We start from the raw sequence: 22,420 nt of genomic DNA, 5'->3' as shown, positions 1-22,420 counted from the left end.
CTATCCTTAATGCAAAGCCATTCACTTGATCCATGATCAAGATGAATTAGATTTGAATCAAGGAAGGTTAAACCTCCCATATATCAAGGCTAACCACCAATCTTTAACTCATTGATCAAAAAAAAAAAGAAGAAGAAAAAGATGAAGAATAATAAAGTGCATTAATGGAAATGAAATGAGATAATCAACTAGCATTGACCAAAGATATATGAGATCAAGGTCAAACAATAGTAAACAAAAGTAAGATGAAGATTAGAAGTCAAGAAACAAATAAGATATTTTTGGTATTTTTCAAAATTAACATAATATTTGAATTAAAATAATATAGAAAAGGTCAAACTTCAAATTCACTTCAAATCAACTTTGAAAAGTCCAAGTGAATTATCCCAAGTTCAACAAGGTCAAACAGAGTTTGACAAAAAAATTCAGAATTTTTAGAAGTCAGAAACTATTTTTAATCAATTAAAAATGCATAAAAATGACCTAATTGAATTAAAATCTCAAATCAATTAATAAATTGACGAGAATATTTTTCATAGATCTATCATCATTCAAAGAGGTTGGAAAAATATTTTTGTATTTTTTGAATATCAAAGACTATTTAAAATAAATTAAAAATAAGTAGAAAAGAGAAAATTCATAAAAAAATATCAAATGATAAAATAAAAAATATTAAAAATCATTTTTAAAAACTAGAAATTAAAAGAAGAAAAATGCAATTGGTCTTACATTTTTTGGACCAATAATGAAGGAGATTTGATTTTTTGAAATGAAATGGAATTTAAAAAATAAAATGAAAATGAAATCAGAAAATGAAAAATATGGAAAGGCATGGAGCGTTGGATGAATCTCATTAAATGAGCTGACAAATCAAGTGGGCCACATGCGCGCATCCACCATGCGCTTCAGTCAACTGAATCACACACTGCCTATTAAAAAGTCATAACATGGAATGGCTATGATCTGATCTGGAAAACAAAACCACGGCCATGATTTAATCTGGAGACCAGACGGTGATGTGCACCACCGTCTTCTCCGGCCAACCTCCGGCGACGGTCAAAATTTGCAGAGATTAAAAGTTCATCAAATGCCACGATCCAGGTATCAAATGAAAGTTGGGGTGATGTACATTACCCCTGTACCAACCAAAATCACTCTAGGCTTCCATAGAAAGAGGAATCAGAGCTTGAATTTTATGGTGTTCAATTGGAACTTATTGGATTTCAACAATTCAAAGCTCAAAATGATTGCCTCTATGGAGAGGACTTCAGACAACCCAGCAACAACAAGAAATATGCAATATATAAGTAGATTCGAAGAAAATAAATTTGAATGTAAACCTCTGAAATGGAGAGCTTGAGAGCATGATCTCTTGATGCTTAAGCTTGCAGTGTGTTCTATGGATCAAGGTGAGCAAGGCTTAGGAACTGTAGATCTAAAAATCAATCAAGGAAATTGAAGTTTAGATCTGAATTTTTTTGAAAGAAATGGTGAATTCCTTTAAGTATGGTTGAAGAATGAATCGTGCAGCATGTAAGGCGCCCTTAGGTTGTGTAAATGAGAAGCATGAGGCACTTATTTATAGCAAGTTGTCGCTGATATGCATGAACAAAGCATTGCATGGATGGAAAAGGCCTCCATGCATTGGCCTGTACAGGCGCATGGAGGGCCCAATTCCACTTGGATTTGCAAGCTTAAGCCAAATAGAATCAGAATGGACGTCAGATTGAGTGTGTTGAGCTCATGCAATGCAACTTCAATTGATTTCAAAAAATGCACCAATATGTTTATCTCTTCGAAAATGGCATTTCCAAAACTAAAGCATAGCCTTATGGGTAATGGTTGGAAAGCTTTTTGCATGAGGATCATTTGTTAAGTTGACCAAAACTTCATTTGAAACTTGGAAATTGGTGAAAATTTAACATAAAGTGTAGGGTTCAAAACATGTACATGTGAAAATCTCAAAAATGGCCAAACTTCAAGCCCTTCTGTTATAGTGATGAAAGCTCCAAATGACAAAACCTTCAACATAAACGTTGTAGATATTTTCAAGAAAATCAATTTGGACTTAAATTTTGCATCATTTGGATTTTTGATGAAGAAGTTATGGGCACATGAAGTTGGACTTTTTCACATTTCAATGCCTTTGGTCCAAAGTGACCTATAATGTTTTGCATTATCACATGTATTTCTTGGGGTCATCTCCATTTGACAAACACATTGAAAGTTAGGTCTCAGTGTACTTCAAAATAGTCAGATGAATTGACTGATCAACTTCTCAAGTCCATGCCTCATATCTTGATGAATTAATGATTGAGGACACTCAAATAAGTTCAAATATGTATGGAATGATGAATGGAATAACTTCCCTTGATTGCATTTGATCATGGGTTGAGGTTGCTTCATGAGCAAGGCACAATTGATGAACAAATGGATTAGGGTTTCCTTGGGAAACAAGCCTCAAACCCTTTGGTTTTATTTGATCAAAATGATGAATTTAGATACTTGGGAGGCATATTTTATGGATGAGAGCTTTGGGAACCATTTCCATGCTTGCTTTCATATTCACCTAGACATATCAATGAGTATAGAGGCCTTTATGAGCCTTGAATCTTGTGACTGCTCAAGCTACAAACAAAAGATGTTAGTGACATATTCTTGTGCTCTTGGTTATTAAACAAAATGAGAAAAGCAATAATATACAATTCAAGCATGCTTGGTGATCTCAAACCAACTCACAAGTGTTCCCACCCAAAGGTAAGGAGCCAAGATGCTATGATCCTTGAGGCAAGATGCAAATGCAATGTTATGATGCCATGAGGGATCTTAGGGTAAAAATTAGGGTTATACATCCACATCCTTACCATTTTCATCCACGTCCAAGTATCCATTTGTGGGCATTGGAGTGTCAATACACTTTGCATCTACCATTTCGTAGCATTTAAGCAACTCTTGGCAGTACTTAGTTTGATACAAAAATGTCCCTTCTTTGAGCTGTTTGATTTTGAGTCCAAGAAAGTAATTTAAATCCCTCATTAGACTCATCTCAAATTCTCTTTGAATAAGCTTAGAGAACTCTTTGACCAATTACATGTTAGTAGAAACAAATATAATGTCATCAATACAAATTTGAACTAGAAGAGAATTTTTTCCTTGACGCTTAATGAAAAGTGTTGTATCTACCTTCCATTTAGAGTATCCTTGATCAAGTAAGGACTTACTAAGTCTATCATACCAAGCCATAAGGGCTTGTTTGATACCATACAAAGCTCGTTTTAGTTTATAAACATGATTAGGATACTCATGATTTTCAAAACCGGGAGGTTGTGAAACATACACTTCCTCATTTGTATAGCCATTAAGGAAAACACTTTTCACGTCCATTTTGAAATAATTTGAAGCCTTTAGAACATGAAAAACTCTCATTTTCATGAACTAAATGATAAATAACATGCTCAAACACATAACACATCAAAATGCAACTAATTTTAAGATGAAATGCATATGAGACAATATCATGAAGCCACTATACATTTATAGGTTGAAAAACACAAAAGTTTTCAATGAAGTTTTTGGAAGTGGGCACACATGAGGTTGATCATATAACAAATTTATCACACATTTTAGAGCATAACAAGCAATAACATAAGACATGGCATACAAGTAGTACATGTAGTTTAAAATAAACTTACACAGAAAGAAAGAAGTGAAACAATATTACCTCACGAACGAAAGATAGAGGAAATAATCACCCACACTTCTTTTACTTATATATCTAGTGATGAAATCCCTTTGTTATCAATTTGATTTCGTCCAATTCGTTTTCACAAATACACTTGCTACATATATATTGATGATCTCGCGAATGTAGGACAAAGTCTTACACAATGATTTTAACTCAATGATTTTAACTGAAATAACATGCCCTTAGGACAATGCTCATCAAAGAGGACAACATAGTGATTTAAGATAAGAATTGAAACACAATTTAAGAGATAACTGAAAATACTTATCTAAAAGTGTATAGTCACGCTTTTGGTAAAGTTTCCAAGATATTGTAGAAGACTTGTCCTCTATTGACTTGATGGTCATATTTTCTCCTTCTTAAGTTCTACCATTTCCGAGAGATCAATCCATCTTTGGTTACTTTAAGTATGTCTTATAAATATTCATCTGCATCATGAAAAAGGAAAAAAAAAACATTCCTGACGTTTCTTGGATACAATACATCACAAGTGATGTATTCAACCTTAATAATAGTAATTATTCTCAAGAAGTTATAATATCAAAGATAGTGGTGAAAATGGGATTTACTTATACTACCTTTTTCACGATTTAGCACTTATATTTGTTAACTTCATAAAACATCCTTCTTCTTTGCCACAATGTCAATGAATAGGGATATGTTACCTTTTAGATGCCTTGAGTTGCTCTTGTTAAGATTCCATACTCTCTTAAAGGGGTCAAGACATTTTCCCTACAAAGTCAATCAATAATTCTACGTGCCCAATTTTCATTAGGTCTTTGAGGGTGAGTGGAAATATTTTTGCATTTGGGCAACCATTGAAATAAACCTTTAGGAACTAAAAATATCCTAAATTTGCATTTAACAATGGTATGACTTTTCTTAAAAAAATAGTAACAATTCAAATAATGATGTGAATGACTTTTGCTATTAGATTCCCTTACAACAAAATTTTACTTCGTGTACGACACATTTAAAGATCTTTTGAATTTTGTAAGTTTAATATCGAAGGCGGCCTTTGGAGTATTAACCTCTTTTTTCCAAATGTGACAAGTTTCACAACCAAACAAGAAGGTTTCTCTTCCTCGACATCAACTTTTGAAGCATCTAGCATGGATTACTTAAGAGCTTCCATTTGTTTTTCAGTTTCTATAACTTTGGCTTCTAAGTATGAAAAAATTATTTTATTTACAGCAAACCTTTTAAAAGCATCTACGACTTCACCATATAGATTTTCAAAAGTAATTTGTAATTTAGAATAATACATTTCATAAATATTTTCATATTTGGAATGACTTGCATTCTTCTTTTTATTCTTGGTCGTGAAGCATATTTTCATATTTCCATTTCATCACTTTCACATGAGCTACCCGCCTTACAGGATTCACTATCACTATCCCATGCGATGTGTGCTCTTCTAAACTTGCTAGAATTATTTTGTTGGCCCTTTCCTTTATCCTTCTTAAGCGATGGAAAATTCGGCTTGTAATGACAGGCTCTTCCATAATTATAGCATGAACCTTTAGGTTTTTCCTTCTTATTCTCATCTTCCATTGAGGTATTTGAATGCCTTCTATAGTTGATGAGGTTCTTGTATGAATGATTTATTATATTTTTCTTAATCTAATTATAGTACCTTCTAACAAAAAAACTCATTTCTTCATCATTCGGACATTCATCATCAATATGTCCACTATCATCTTGCTCTTTTATTGAGGACTTGGAACTAGAAGTCACAAGAGAAATTGACTTATTTTCAACCTAATTTTCCTTGTTCTCTTATTTCTTAATCTTTTTCTCATGCTTCCCTAAAAAAATGAGTTCTTTCTCATATTCTTCAAGCTTTCCAAACAATGTAGTATTGTTTAATATCAATGGGTTGTTAGCTTCCTTGATGGCGGTGATTTTAGGTTACCATTCCCTATTAAGACATCTCAAAACTTTGTTAGTAGAAATTTCATTGGAAACGGGCTTACCAAGTGCGTTCAAATGATTTATAAGATAAATGAACCTATTTTTCATATCGGAAATGGTTTCTCCATGCTTTATATAAAAGAGTTCAAACTCTTGATTTAAAGTATTGATTCTAGCTTGTTTGACCACATCTGTACCCTCATGGGCAACTTGTAATTAGTATATATAGCTTTAGCAGTTTCTCAATGAGAAACACAATAATATTCATCAACTCCTAAAGCGGAGATTATAATATTCCTTGCTTTCCAATCACAAGCATACTTTTTCTCATAATCGCCTTTCCACTGTGCTTCCGATTTAGGTACGGTAACATCATCTGCATTGATCATAGTAATTTCCAATGGACCATATTGGATGGATTTCTATACATTCCTATCAATAGAATTGATATGGATATGCATACAACCCTTCCAATAACCATAGTTTTCACCATTAAAAACTTGAGCTTTATTATACGCCCCTTTAGATTCGGAAGCCATAATCTAATAAGCAAATTCGAAGCACAAGATAAATTGGTGCTCGTGACACCACTTGTTAGACGAGGGAAACTGATTTAGAGGGAGGTGGGTCAATAGATCCCTAATTAAAAATTCAGCTTTCAAATTATTTTCTATGGTTATACGAAAGTGATTATGGATCGAGAACTCGTCTATCTGAACCCGTTATCGAAAGGACCAGATATGTGTATAAATCGTAATGTGAAAAGTATAATACCATGTCAAGATGAGAATTAGAATCAATATATTTTTTAAAACACGTTTGAACTTTATAATACTTTGTTAAGCTATTTCCAATGAAACAAGCTGACAAAATTGACTTGAGAAATTTGTCAAACACTTAGTGTGTAATGATCACCAAACAAAATTTCTCTATATGTTGATAATGATGGAATCCAATTGCAATTGTTAGATTGAAATTCTCTTCACAAAAACAGTTTGAAAAACAGTCCAACACTTAGAAATTTTCTTCAATTAACTATCGCACACTTAACTCAAAACAGTACCAAATTTAAAGTAGAGAGAAATAAGAGAGAGAGAGAGAGAGAGAGAGAGAGAGAGAGAGAGAGAGAGAAGATTCGTTAAGGCAGTTCTCCAATCGACCTCGCAATGAGTACGTTTGCCCCTAATTCCAAACGGGAATTCAGATAATTTCTATAACCTTTTGCAAAAATGTTTTACAAGAGAAAAAATAGCTATGCAAACCCTCAAATTAAGTATTTGATGTTGATCATATCTTATTTTCTCCGCTTGATCTTAAGCAAGATCAAGTAACCCAAGAACTTTGATTGATCCTCTAGTTACCGTTATTCCCTTGATAGACACCACCGTTCTTAAAGACTTTCACTCGGCTGAATCCAATCGCAAGCTTTTTTTGAATCCAAGTTCTCCAAAATAATCCTCCAGTTACTGCTACTCCCTTGATAGAACCCACCGTTCTTCAAGGCTTTCACTCGACTAAATTCAAATTTACGAGACGCTTGTCCTAAAACCCCAAGTGAATCTCGACCTTGGAGGGAAAACCCCAATTGGTTTTATCAATGAAACCCCTAAAGATTCTTAACACAATTAAGATTTTACAAACCCTAACTTGGACGTTATCACTCTCAATCTAGATCACTCAAAAAGAATTATTATATTTAAATGTTGAATGAATGTTATGATGAAGAATGAAGATGAAGAACAATCTTTGTATTTTCATGTTTTAATTTTTTTTGTAATAAGATGCATGAATGTATTTATATGTTAGTGAGAAAGAGGAAATGTAGTAGAAAATTTGTGCAAAGAATAACAATTTTTTTTAATAAAAAATAAGCTCTGAGCCGACTCATAAAATTCACACGCTGATGCATGAAGGATAGTGAGCAAACGATTTATGAAAGTACAACATATGCATCGACATGCAGAGCTATGAGTCGGCTCATAGAAGAAAATATTCTTCTATGCATCAACCTGTAACAACTATGAGTCGACTCATACTGTCTAGTGAGATTCTTTTAAAATTTGAGTCTTCGTGTATCATCCTGTAGCAACTATGAGTCTATTCATACCGAGTGAAAGGTTTTTATACACCAATCACTACGCCAAAAATGACTTTTAACAGCGCATCTTAGACAACGCTTTTAAAAGAAAGCGCTGTCTAAGGTTAAAATTAAAATAAAACACGGAAAATGTTCCAAAAAAATAATGAAAGCGCTGTCTAAGGGGGGGTCTTAGACAACGCTTTCTAAAAGCGCTGTCTAAGACCCCCCCTTAGACAGCGCTTTTAGAAAGAGCTTTTAAATATAGACCTTAGTCAGCGCTTTTGATAAAGCGTTGTCTAAAGTCTTTAAATTAAAAAAAAAATTAAAACCAAAAGCGTTGTCTAAGGGGGGGTTTAGAAAGCGCTTTTGGAAAGCGCTGTCTAAGGCATATCTTAGAAAGCGTTTTCCACAAAAGCGCTGTCTAAGGTCTAATTAAAATTAAATTTCAGACTTCTATTTTCGTTCTCAGTCTAAGGCATGGAATTGGTAGGGTTTGTCACGATGGCGGAAGAACCACAATACGCCCTAAAACGCAAATATGAAGACCAACCCACCGCCACTGACATTCAACTCGAAGTCGCAAACGCTAAACAGAAAGCTCAAGAAGCCGCCGCTCGGCTCCTCAGTGTCACCGGCGGCGCTCCTCCACTTTCCTTCGATCCTAAACGTTCCAAGTCCGATAATGGTGCTCCTCAATCTGGCTTCGATTCTTACGATTTGAAGCCGCAATATTCAGCTGGTTCTTATGGTGGTTCTAGTAAGAAGATTGAGATACCTAATGGTAGGGTTGGGGTTCTTATTGGGAAAGGAGGTGAGACTATTAAGTATCTTCAGTTGCAGTCTGGGGCTAAGATTCAGGTTACTCGTGATATGGATGCGGATCCTAATTCTACTATGAGGATGGTTGAGCTTATGGGTACTTCTGATGCTGTTGCTTCTGCTGAGAAACTTATCAATGAAGTCCTTGCTGAGGTTTGTTTTAAATTTTCTCTAATTATGTTGTGGAATCACTGTAACTTTGGCCTGTTAGTGAAATATCACTGGTTAGAGTTGTTTTCAACTGATTTTGTAAATGTAATGTGAACTGTTTAATGATAAATTTGCTTAAATTATATTGGACTTAGTGCGCTCTGTATCCTGCCAGGGAAAATTCACTGATAAGAGTGGTTTTGAATTGACTTTCTATTTGTAATATGGTGTGTTTTCTGGTTAATTTGCTCTAGTGAGGTTTGAATGACTGCAACTGTAACCTGCTAGTGAAATATTGCTGACAGTATTTGTTTTGAACTGATTTTGTAACTTTAGTATGATTGTTTTGTGCGGAATTTGTTAAAATGATCTTCAAAGTCGAATGGCCTTAACTGTAACCTGTTAGTGAAGCGTCATTGACGATGGTTGTTTTCTACTGATTTTTAACTGTAATAATCTGGGGGAAATGTAACCATTAACATCACTGATAAGAGTTGCTTCTTTACTAGGCTGAAGTCGGGGCTTCTGCCGGTGGTGGTACTAGACGGATGGCTGCACAATCTGGGGGTGATGAATTTTCGATGCAAATCCCAAACAATAAGGTGTGCAAAGTTGCCCGAAATATGTACACCCATGTACTTTCTACAGTGTTTTGTTTATAGTTGATTTGGTTTCTTAGGTCGGCCTTATAATTAGTAAAGGAGGAGAAACAATTAAGAGTATGCAAGCTTCTACTGGAGCACGGATTCAGGTTATCTCTTGTTCTTTGTTTTCTCTGCTTCTTTTGTTATATATTTTCAAAATCATAATTATGTTTGAAGTTGGATGGTGTTAAGGTTAACAGCTGACTGCCCAAACTCTCATGTCTCAAGACTTGGATTTTCCATTGTTAGTAACTTTTGACAACTAATGCCTTATAATTGAACATATTACTTTTAATGTTAAACACCAATTGCGAATGGAAGATCGAATTTGGATCCAACTCCAATCCGGCTCAGAATTCCGGTGCGGTGGATTTTCAGAGAATCGCAGGTATTAGCTTCTCTTCCTCTTGTTGTGTCACTCGTTATGTATCTTATTCTTCTCAAATGTGATTGCGATTCTTCTTCTTCTTCAACTCTTCTGAACTGTGTTATGGAATTGCAGAGTCATCACTGCGGTGGTTACGTGGCGAAGTGGTCACGCGAGAGGGAAGTGAAGTGAGCTTCTCAGAGATGAACTGTGAAGAATGAGCTCTAATCTTTGAGCAAAAAGCAATCGATTCTGAATATGAGGGTAGAGAGCTTGAGAGTGAAGAGTGAAGATTGAAGGTGAGGAATGAAAAAACTAGAAAAGCTTCTGATTGCACTGTTATATACATGGGATTCTCAACCAAATCGAGCAACGGATCGGGCAGGTTAGTTATGTTAGGGCAGGTTGTTAGGATTTTTGTTAAAACTCTGTTAGTTGCAAGTTAATTTTATATGTGAATTGATTTTCTATTAATTATTTCCATCAGTTAAAATAGTTGTATTGCTTGCAGGGATAAGTCAAAATTGGACCTTAGCTTGCAGTTCAGCTGGATTTGCACGTTACTTCTATGAAGGTTTGTTGTGGTTGGAAGTTCTGCTGTTAAAATGTTAGTTTGTTTTGTTAGTTACAAGTCTGTCAAATCAATTTAAAATTAGTTAGGTTAAGTTAGAGAACTAGTTAGTCATGGTTATTATGAAATTAGAAAAAAAAACTTAACTGTTAGTCAAAGTCCTGCTGTTAGTTATTTCCCATTTTTTGACTCTGTTAGTTTTATTTATAATCGATTGCTTTGAAATTATGTTACTACAAAAGGTTAGATTGATGTTAGTAAATCTGTTAGCAAGTTGATGGTGAGATCTGTCATGGCCTATTAGTATCAGAAACATTATTAGTGAAGGCCAATACCATGACCAAACACTTGCCTGATTATTTGATGTAGAACTTACTTGCTGAAACTTTCCGCTATGCTAATGATTGTCTTGGTGCATGACTTGTCATTGGGCATGAGCGCCGGGAGCTGTTACCGCAGCAAGTTGTATCAGTTAAGTTGTTATGACTAATTTTGGGAATCTGCTAACGACTCGTTTTAGACAGCACTAGCTAGTGTGTTTTGAGTTGCTCACTTGCCAACAACTTAATAATTGTAATGGATTTGAAGTTAATTGAGAATTTTGCCACCGATACTTAGTAAAACTCGATTAAAATGTCGTTTACGATGGTTATAACATACTGCTATGTTGTTAAAAAGCTGTTTGAATGGTTTGAATTGTGAGTTGTTTAGAAAACCATGTTAATAACTTGAAGTAGGGTTAGTGACGGTATTACATGATTATGTTAGATTCAGTTATATTGGTTAATGTTAACTTACAACATTCGTTCTGTTGTGATAATTATGCAGGATGTACTACCTTGGTTTCGAACTGATTTCAGAATTTGCATCTGTACCGAATTGGGGTGGGCTGCCACGGTTAATTCTTGCACTTTTGGTAATTTTTTATTAGCGAGTTTCAATGATGTCTATGTGTAATTATTAGGATTTAATTAAGGGTATACTTATTTTCCTGTGGAATGTTAACTGTGGCGTTGTTATGTATGTTCTAAAACTTTTGATTTGTGTCGTTTCTGACTTGTGGAAAATTCATGGATGAATATATGACAATTCTGCTTCATGAATGAATGAAGAATTTCTTCTGTGAAACTGGAATTTTGTGAATGAGTGAATCTTTAAAAATTGGAATGGATGAAGAAAATTGCTTTTGTGAAACTGGAATTTCGTTTATATATCCTTCAAAATCTGTTACAATGCTCATGAAATTAATGTTAAACTTATATGAAATGCAATGGTTAGTTACAAATCAAAATGTTAGTTTCAATTTGGACTTGAGTGGATGTGTAACTTAATTTGGCTTTGTTTTGTTATATTGGTTAGTTTTGTGAATTATGAATATAATGTTATCGTGGACTTGTATAATGGTATGTTGTTATGACAATTGGTCTATTCCGTTTCTGGTATGAATTAAGAACTTCTGTTATAGTTTGCAGGGTGGTATGAACTTTTGTCCTGGCCTTTTCTGTTAGTTGCAATTCCGAAAGTGGTTTTTAAACTGTTATTGAAACGTGCAGGTTGATATTCATTCTGAACCTGTTTATTACACACTTATGCATGCTATGCTTGGATTACGGAAAGCCCACATCCTGTTGAAAGGGGCAACAGTAGTATATAGCAAAAATAAAGATGCGGAGAAGTTGTTTTTTATACCGTTTAATACCGGGTTAGCATTTCATTCTAAATTCATCTATTATAATTATTTTCCAAGTTACCATCTAACATTTGCCTAATCATTACAGTGGACATTGGTTGTTGCTCGCAATCAATCCTATCCGAGAAATTGTGTATTATCTTGACTCGTTAGGAAATGATTGGACAACATACCCGGATATGAAGGTCCTAATTGACACGTAAGTGAGAATGTTCAAAAATTTTCTTAGTTTATGTGAATTGTTCTAATTGCTTCATTTTTATTTTATTAGCGTCCTACAAGCTTTTCGGGCCCAACGAGATATCCAAACCTCAAGGAGGGGCGCCAACTCCATTACATGGATTAAAGTGGCGGTATATTTTTAATTACCACATTTTTTATTATATTAGTGATGACACTTGATAAAACTTAGGATTTATAATCCATATTTTTTTTTTCATATGTAGTGTCCTCAACAACGTAATCAAATAGATTGCGGGTATTTCATGTTGAGGTTTATGCGAGATACTCTTGCTTTGGGCCGATTAAAGATTCCCACCGATGTATGTATTTCTAACTTATGAGTTATTTTTATATTTACACATATCTCATATAATTAAATAGTTGGAATTAATTCAAAATATGTTATATTATTATGTAGTACTTTGATGAATTCAAGTGTTCATTTTATACAAAGGATCAAGTGGACGAAATCAAAGAGGAGTGGTGTCAATTCATGATAAAGCTCAATGTTTGTTCATAAATTTCTGTAATTAATGTGTACATTTGTAGTATATGTTATGACTTGTAAATGTGTACATAAATTTGTATATATTTTGATACATTTAAGGCAAAATTGGTTTGAATTGGTATATATATATATATTTGTTAGCCAAAAATTGGTAGAAAAAAGGCCAAAATGGCATATATAAAATGTGATAATTGTCTGTCAAAATCTGGTTGAAAACAGGTAGAAATTCTGGTTTATAAACCTGGAAAAAATGTGGTTTAAAACAAAAGCTTCAAAAATTTTCGTATACCTTAGACAGCGCTTTTGTAAAAAGCGCTGTCTAAGGGGGGGGGGGGGGGGGGGGTTTAGACAGCGCTTTTTGAAAAGCGTTGTCTAAGGTATACCTAAAAAAATTAAAATAGGAGGGTCTTAGAAAGCGCTTTTGGCCAAAGCGCTGTCTAAGGGGGTGGGGCTTAGACAGCGCTTTTCAAGAGCGCTGTCTAAGGTATACCTAAAAAATTTAAAATAAGAGGGTCTTATAAAGCGCTTTTGGCCAAAGCGCTGTCTAAGAGGGGGGCTTAGACAGCGCTTTTAAGATTTAAAAAAGCGTTGTCTAAACCTTTAGCAGCGGAGGTTTAGACAGCGCTTTAAAGCGCTGTCTAAGGCTAAAAAAAGCACTGTCTAAGGTCTTGTTTGTTGTAGTGAATCTGTAGCAATTATCAGTTGATGCATGCTGAGTGAAAATAATTTCATGCACCAACCTGTAGCAAATAAGAGTTTATGCATGCTGAGTGAAAATAATTTCCCACGTTATTTGTGCAGTATGAGTTTACGTGTACCATCTATGAGTTGATGCATAAAATTCATTTTGACACAAAACCTTATTTTTTGACTTAGTATATGACTCTAAACATATAAGGATGATTATACACTCCTAGTTATGAAAATGCAAACCTAGATTAAGAGGATATTGTCCAAGATTCACAAATACTAAGTGGTCTATTTTTGACATCAATCAAAACATACTACTAGAAGAATGCACACACAATAAGGTGGATTGAATGGTGGGCGACAGCTGGAATGATGATCACAAGTGGTAAAAGGTAAGTTGTGAAGAATTTTATATCACGTGTGATTCTTCAACTCAATTCCATATCAAAAACTCAATCCCATACCAATGAGGTTTTGTAGAATCACACGCAGTTGTTGCCAACATTATCTTCTCTCGTCTTCATATTATAAATCATTGTGAAGAAATCGAATACACTTTGTTAGTATTACAATGTTAAGCAATCACATACTTGATATATATTACAAAAATAATCATTTGATTAGTATATGTTTGATATGATAGTACATTTATTTCCATCATTAATCAAAGGTCACGCATTTGTTTTTGCGTCACTCAATTAAGCCCATAGATAGAAAGTACATTGAGTGAGTGACAAAGAATCTCGTAGAGGATAAGCACTTACAACAACCTAACAAGTTACTACTTATGTCGAAGAGGGAGGACCCTGTTGACTTAGATGTTGTTCTTGTGACACGTGTACATTATACAATGTGCTTGGCCTTTTTTTTCTTCCAAAAAAGTCCATCACGTTTTTGAAAAAATCACGTATGTGGGACCCGTATCACTTGCCCAATACCCTGTCTCATTATTAGTGTGTTATTTTGAAATCAAGATATATGTATCTCTTTTTAGCAAAAGCATTACAAATAAAACACTGTCTAAAAAATTATTTGAAAATGCATCTTTGAATTTCAAAGATGTATTCCGTAAAAATGTTTTCACTCCTAACCTTTTTCATATAATGTTCGAGATAATTCCGTCAATTGCGTCAACTTGTTTGTGTGCCCCTGAACTATAGTTTTTTTCTTGAGAGCAGATTAGATTTCTCTTATCTCAGAGATAATATCATACTTCCGTTTTCATTCCAACATTGTAAAGTAAGAAAAATATTTTTTTGAATCTTGGTTCGGATGATGTAGTCCACATGATAGAGATATGGTGAAGCAATGTCAGTGGAATAGGTAAAAATACAATTTCTAAAGCTTTATATAATTCAATCAATAACTTCTTTGATGGTTTGTGTTTCCTCAATCATGTGAGCTAGAATTCAATGAAATATAGCTTGTTACATCTCCAACGGACTATTTTGTCTGAGATGAGATATATATGGAGACGTGTATAGTAAAATAAAGAATGTCTTACTAAGGAGTTTCAATAATAAAGCATAAACTCTAAAAAAAAAAGGTTTTTTTTGTTCTTGACAATGTCAACAAAATGGAGTAGCTTGAGGTTATTCCGATAAAATTTGTTTGGTTTGGTCTTGGTAGCACGTCATCGTTACAAGATTTGTTATTAAGTCATGCGGTTGAAATAATCTCTTGACTTGTTTAGTTAGAATGCTTTTTGAAAAAAAAATCTTTAAAGAAGTTTATAAAAATGTATCTCCAGAATATTTTGAATATACATCTTCAATCTCCAGAATATTTTTGATATGCAGATTCTAGACTAAATTTTGACAAAATAATGGTGGTTCACCAATTTGTGTTGATGAGTGTGTAAAAATAGTGTGTCTGGAAATGCATCTCCGAATTTTAGGGGGATATTTGTGATTTTTCATTGTTGTGTGGTAGCATTCATAAGGATGGAAAAAGTAACCCCCTCCTTTTAAATTGCTCTATTGTGAATTGTCAAATGGGTTGGTCGAGCCCGACATGCTCTAGCCCAAGTGACCTAGTTATACAAGAGATTTGATTATCTCATCCTAAGTGATGGAAAAACAATCTATTCAAATCTAAAAATGCCCCTCTAATTCTGGAAATGCATTTCAGACGCACCCTAAGCCTCACCAAAACACACCCCAAATGAGTCTCTGAATTCAGCTCGGAGTTCAGCCTATATCCATTTACACTAAATTCATACATAAATTAGTCACACCCTCGTTTTGTAAAAAAAAATCAAGAAATATACTTTCGGAATAAATCTAGAAGTATACTTCCGAAAACAACCACCTCGTGTCACTTTACGATTGTGTTAACAATGTTAAATTGAATCTCTTTTTTATTATCAACTCATACAACTATAAATTTACATAATAAAATTAGCCGAAAGCATGTATCTTTCAATTTTATATGCTTTTATTGATGTTCTAAATTTAGAAATAATTACAAATCCAACATTAAACACTTGTCATATTAGAATTTTGGATCACAAATATAACTTTTAATGTGTTATGACAATTAATTAATTAGCCAAAATTAAAGTGGTCTAAATGATATTATGTATATAGATAAGGACATATATATCATGAAAGGTTATTATATAGATACCATATGTCAATATTTTAATTTGATGACGGGCCAAATTAAAATATTGGAAATTGAGAAGTAACCATAAGGTAGTTACTTATATTGGTTATGGTCTTCACTTGTAAAGTAACAATTCATACGGTTTATTAGGATTCTCTATTCATCTCCATCAAAAGAGAATCAAGAAACCCTAAGGCACTCTACAAACCAGAAGATCACATACCCGCAAACATTCATCAATTCCAATGACAAACTCATGTATGCTTCCACTTTCATTCTCATCTTAAATTTGGGTATGGATTCATAGGATATGGATTCATAGAGATTAGTTTATGATTTTGTTCTTGATTTTTATATGGGTAAAAATCATTCGGTATACAATAAATCCAACAAGTGGTATCAGAGCCACTCATACCTGATTCAATTTGATTTTTTGGGAACTACTGAAATTAGGGTTCCAAAATTGGGATCTCTTTTGATCTTCCAATTTGTGTAAGTTTTATGTTTTTATGTTGTAAATCATGATATTGGTTCTTTTTTATGATGCGCTTCATCAAGTTCGTGTTGGATGCTGAGACAAACTTAACAAATTTTGGAATTGTTTTGGATTTGTCGTTGTTTCTGCGAAAATTGCAGTATGGGAGCGATGAAGGCCGTCACCTTGATGACAAGTTAACTGTCGCGCTCCGAGTCCTAATTTATGGGCGTGACTAGCTAACGACTGTCAACACTAGCTAGCGAGTAACTCTTTTTAATGACGACCGTCATTGTTGTGTGACTGGGTGATCCCTGATAGAAATTACATGGTGTCGACCGTCATCGTTCGTGACTCCAGACCATCACACTGTCTTATTCAATGTCTTTTTTTTTTACTTTTGTAAAATTCAAAAATGTTTTATTTTGTTCTTGACAATGTCAACAAAATGGAGTAGCTTGAGGTTATTTCGATAAAATTTGTTTGGTTCGGTCTTGGTAGCAAGTCATCATTACAAGATATGTTATTAAGTCATGCGGTTGAAATAATCTCTTGACTTCTTTAGTTAGAATGCTTTTTGAAAAAAATCTTCAAAGAAGTTTATAAAGATGTATCTCCAGAATATTTCGGATATGCATCTCCAATCTCCAGAATATTTCTAATATGCAGATCTAGACTAAATTTTGACAAAATAAGGGTGGTTCACCAATTTATGTTGATGAGTGTGTAAAAATAGTGTGTCTGGAAATGCATCTCGGGATTTTATGGGGGTATTTGTTATTTTTCATTGTTGTGTGGTAGCATTCATAAGGATGGAAAAATTAACCCCCTCCTTTTAAATTGCTCTACTGTGAACGGTCAAATGGGTTGGTCGAGCCCAACATGCTCTAGCCCAAGTGACCTAGTTATACAAGAGAATTGATTATCCCATCCTAAGTGATGGAAAAACAATCTATTCAAATCTAAAACTGCCCATCTAATTCTGGAAATGCATTTCAGACGCACCCTAAGCCTCACCAAAACACACCCCAAATGAGTCTCTGAATTCAGCCCGGAGTTCAGCCTATATCCATTTACACTAAATTCATACATAAACTAGTCACACCCTCGTTTTGTAAAAAAATCAAGAAATATACTTCCAGAATAAATCTAGAAGTATACTTCCAAAAACATCGTGTCACTTTATGATTGTGTTAACAATGCTAAATTGAATCTCTTTTTTATTATCAACTCATACAATTATAAATTTACATAATAAAATTAGCCAAAAGGATGTACCTTTCAATTTTACATGCTTTTATTGATGTTCTAAATTTAGAAATAATTGCAAATCCAATATTAAACACTTGTCATATTAGAATTTTGGGTCACAAATATAACTTTTAATGTGTTATGATAATTAATTAATTAGTCAAAATTAAAGTGGTCTAAATGATATTATGTATATAGATAAGGGCATATATATCATGAAAGGTTATTACGTAGATACCATATGTCAATATCTTAATTTGATGAAGGGTCAAATTAAAATATTGGAAATTGAGAAGTAACCATAAGGTAGTTACTTATATTGGTTATGGTCTTCACTTGTAGAGTAACAATTCATACGGTTTATTAGGATCCTCTATTCATCTCCATTAGAAGAGAATCAAGAAACCCCAAGGCACTCTACAAACGAGAAGATCACATATCCCCGCAATTATTCAGCAATTCCAATGACAAACTCATGTATGCTTCCACTTTCATTCTCATCTTAAATTTGGGTATGGATTCATAGGATATATGTTCATAGGATATGGATTCATAGAGATTAGTTTATGATTTTGTTCTTGATTTCTATATGGGTAAAAATCATTCGGTATAGATTAAATTTAACAAGTGGTATCAGAGCCACTTATACCTGATTCAATTTGATTTTTTGGGAACTACAGAAATTAGGGTTCCAAAATTGGGATCTCTTTTGATCTTACAATTTGTGTAAGTTTTATGTTTTTATGTTGTAAATCATGATATTGGTTCTTTTTTATGATGTGCTTCATCAAGTTCGTGTTGGGTGCTGAGATAAACTTAACAAATTTTGGAATTGTTTTGGATTTGTCGTTGTTTCAGCGAAAATTGCAGTATGGGAGCGATGAAGGCCGTCACCTTGATGACAGGTTAACTATCGCGCTCTGAGTCCCAATTGATGGGCGTGACTAGCTAACGACTGTCAACGCTAGCTGGTGAGTAACTCTTTTTAATTACGACCGTCATTGTTGTGTGAATGGGTGATCCCTGATAGGAATTACATGGTGACGACCGTCATGGTTCATGACTCCAGACCATCACATTGTCTTATTCAATGTCTTTTTTTTTTACTTTTGTAAAATTCAGAAATGTTTTATTTTGTTGTGCTTCACATAATAAAGCAGACACTAATTGGACACATCCAAGTCGTGATGGTTTGCATGGTCGTGTTCCTTAGTTGTTTTGTCCATTAATTTTGGTACGTTTTGTTCAAATTTTGGTTCTGGTTTGTATTTTATGCAATATTTTAACATTTTAAATGAGTCAATAAAAATGAAAAGGTACCAAAGTGACCTTTTTTTATGGTGATTACTGACAAGAAATGTTAAATGTTTTTTTTGTGTGTTTATCCATGCAAGTATTAAATGACCCAAATGACACTTGATGTTTGGTCGGATTTTATACACACTTGTGATGGTAACATATGTGATAATTATAAGATTTCACATGTGAATGATAAATCAATTCAAAGAGAGTTTCATTATTTGACATGTTTTATTATCAATTTTTGATCATTACAACAAGAGTACCATTATAAGTTAATATTAATGTACAAAGACTTGATATTGATGGCGCACTAGGTATCTTGACAGGAGTTATGCCATTATTTGAACAATTAATGGTTCAGTTTTCTTTTAATGTGTGTATATTTAAAGTTTTCTTTTAATGTGTGTATATTTAAAGTTTTTTATTTTTTTTATTTTCAGCTACAATTGCTTTGATATATGCTAATATGAATTCGGTCACGGTCCTTAATGGGAATTATTTTAAGGATTAGAAAGCAAACATGAAAATTGTTCTTGGATGTGTGGATTTTGACCATGAATTAAGGAAGAAGCGACCACTTTCTCTTATAGAATCTAGTATCTCCGAACAGAGGAAAGATTATGAGAATTGGGATTGCTCCAATCATATGAGTCTCATGATTCAAAGTCAAGATTCAAGTTAGCAGAAGATCAATCCAAACTAAGCTTGAAGGAAATTCATTTAAAGATCAACTTACAAATTCATTTTGCATTACAAAGTCATCCGAAGTTTACATTTCCAAATATCCAATTACATTACAAATCCAAGATTACAAAATTACACAAAAAAATACATCATTTGACCTACAGTTGACCTCAACTGTTGACTTTTTAGTCATACATTTGAGCCATAATTCTGTGTTATGCAAAGCTCCCATATTGACGGGCCATGGTACCCTAAGCTTCTACATAGTCCACCCTCTTTCCAAATGCCAACCCTGTAAAACAATTCCAAATCAATGAGCAAAACACGTCATAGCAGTAGCAACTCAGTCCAAGAATTCGAAACAAGATGCTACACTAACAAATTTCTAACTCATATTTTGTTCAAACTATCACTTGTTTTCACTAATCCATTTCACCTACTAAACCTGTAACTCTCCCTCATTAATTAACTACAATTAACCAATATAGCAACAAGACTAACTAATGAGCAACTTTGTTTTAGCAGAGCTAACATATAGCCAATCCAATTCAGTTTCAACATGCCAATTACATAACCATTAAGTTTTCATGCTATCCAAACTCTCGTTTTGAATTCTACTTGAAATGATAACTTACAAACCATTCATAAACATAACACTAGCAATGCCAAATTAGAAATTTTCAACTATTCTAAAAGGGTTCAGTTCACATGCTAACAAACTAACCATTCAATTTCTTTCTGATAGTTTAATATAACAAAGTAGCAGTAACAATCCCTAACTAACCAATTTCAAACCTGACTGCACCAATTCAAATTCATCATTCCATAACAACTTAATTTTTTATAACAAGTTCAATGATCCAACTAACAGTTCATAACAGAAAGATTTTCTAAAATGGAAGTTAAAATCAAAACTCCAATTTCAAATTCTGAATGAAGCTGCATAATTAATTAACTAACCTACCAATAAGTTAATATTACCATGCATTAAACAACCATGACAGTCCAATCCAGCCTACTAAACTTGCAAGACCAGTTAACAATCACCTTTTTTCAATGTTGATTAATCATGAGTCTGATTGGAATGGTATGACTCTTTTACAAGTTTGAAGGCCGATTATTTTCAGAATTTGTTGAGAAACTTCATAACAACAAACTAACTATAAGCCATGCTAATTCAGAGTCATCTAACTGTTAACTCACTAACAACTAACTGTCCTAAAACAAACTTAACTAACTTTTTTCCTCTAAACACTAACATGTCCACTTAATTCTAACTCATTTCATAACTGAACTTAACTGCAATGAACCGACACATATAGAAATCGGTTGAATCAAGTAACCCATCTAACTAACCTGATTGAAGCTAATAAAATTTGTTAACGTTGTGAAACTCCTAACAAACTCACCCTTCAATTTCACTTAAAAACTAACACTGTTACTTTTCCTAAATGTGTCACCATAATTGCGCCTTTGTTAAGCCCAATGCTATTTTCATGAACCCCCACTGAATATGGCCTCCTGAACGCTGGGCTTCTCAAACCAAGCCCACATAGATTGCAATTTACACCCCTTCTGGTCCATTATGTTGTGCTACACCCCATGATTTAGTTTTTTTTGTTAATTTCTTTTTGTCATTTTTATTTTACTTTTTAATATATTTTCTTTAAGTCACTATTTAATAATTTTCTACACATTTTAATTCATATGTACACTTTTAATATTTTTATATTATTTTAATTCATAAAATTCATAAAAATACTCTTTTTACACATTTTAGTTTTTTATGTACATGAAAAAAACATCTAATTTCTTGAGATAGTAATAGAAACGTGATTAGATCGTATTAGATTTTAATTTGGATTTAATACTTAGATTTTTTTATATTTAATTAGTTTCTTTAGAATTAGGGTTGCTTATCAAATCCATGTGCCTAAATCATCTTTAGCATGATCTTTGTCCCTAATTGATTGGTTGATCACAGTCATCTTTGATCGATTAATCACTTGTTCATAGCTTTCCTGATTCCTCTATCTAGTCAAATGATCACAAGCCTCTCAATCACTTGATAGGATTAGTCCTTTGCATCGACATTTGCACCTGATCCTTCAAGTCAAGCTCAAGTTCAAGACTACAAAAGGGACATCAAGACTGGATCAATGCTTCATCATTTAAGCATAAATAAAATAATCTTCTTTCAACAGTTGTTAATCATAATGAGAATTACACGCCACGAGCCTTAAGCAACAAAGAAGGATAAGAGGGATTACTCATATCCTTGTCTAGAGTGCCTCTGCGTACGAGGCGTAGGCCCTAGTTATTCAGATTGTTCGCCTTCTTTCATAGCTTTTAGTTCAATTCGAATCAAATGATTGTCAAGTCTCATTCCTCACAGACAAGATCTCAACACTTCAACACATCTACAACACTTTCCTCTTTGGATATATGTTTTCCTTTCCTTGGTTAATCATCGATTCTCGATTAAAAGACTATCTTCTCTCTTTTTGGGTTAATCATCTCCTGGTTAACATACTCTTTCCTTAGTTAATCATCAATTCCCGGTTAAAATACAATCTTCTCTTTTTTCGGGTTAATGACCTCTTGGTTAACATACCCTTTCCTTGGTTAATCAACGATTCTCGGTTAAAAGACCATCTTCTCTCTTTTTGGGTTAATAACCTCTTGGTTAACATACAATTTC

General features: G+C 33.6%; 1 protein-coding gene across 1 annotated transcript; it reads left to right on the top strand.

The window, feature by feature from the left end:
- Window positions 1-8,240: 8,240 nt before the first annotated feature.
- On the top strand, window positions 8,241-9,462 carry LOC127104308 (uncharacterized; the record flags this gene model as incomplete). The annotated part of the gene is made up of 3 exons (XM_051041498.1): window positions 8,241-8,711; window positions 9,218-9,310; window positions 9,388-9,462. Coding segments are annotated over exons 1-3 (639 nt in total), but the record flags the coding sequence as incomplete, so codon positions are not given.
- Between the last annotated feature and the right edge of the window lie 12,958 nt (window positions 9,463-22,420).

Source organism: Lathyrus oleraceus, chromosome 7 (genome assembly GCF_024323335.1).
Source record: "Lathyrus oleraceus cultivar Zhongwan6 chromosome 7, CAAS_Psat_ZW6_1.0, whole genome shotgun sequence".
Lineage (NCBI taxonomy): Eukaryota > Viridiplantae > Streptophyta > Magnoliopsida > Fabales > Fabaceae > Lathyrus > Lathyrus oleraceus.
The sequence above is the reverse complement of the archived record's forward strand: the minus strand, read 5'-3'. Positions and strand labels throughout refer to the sequence as shown.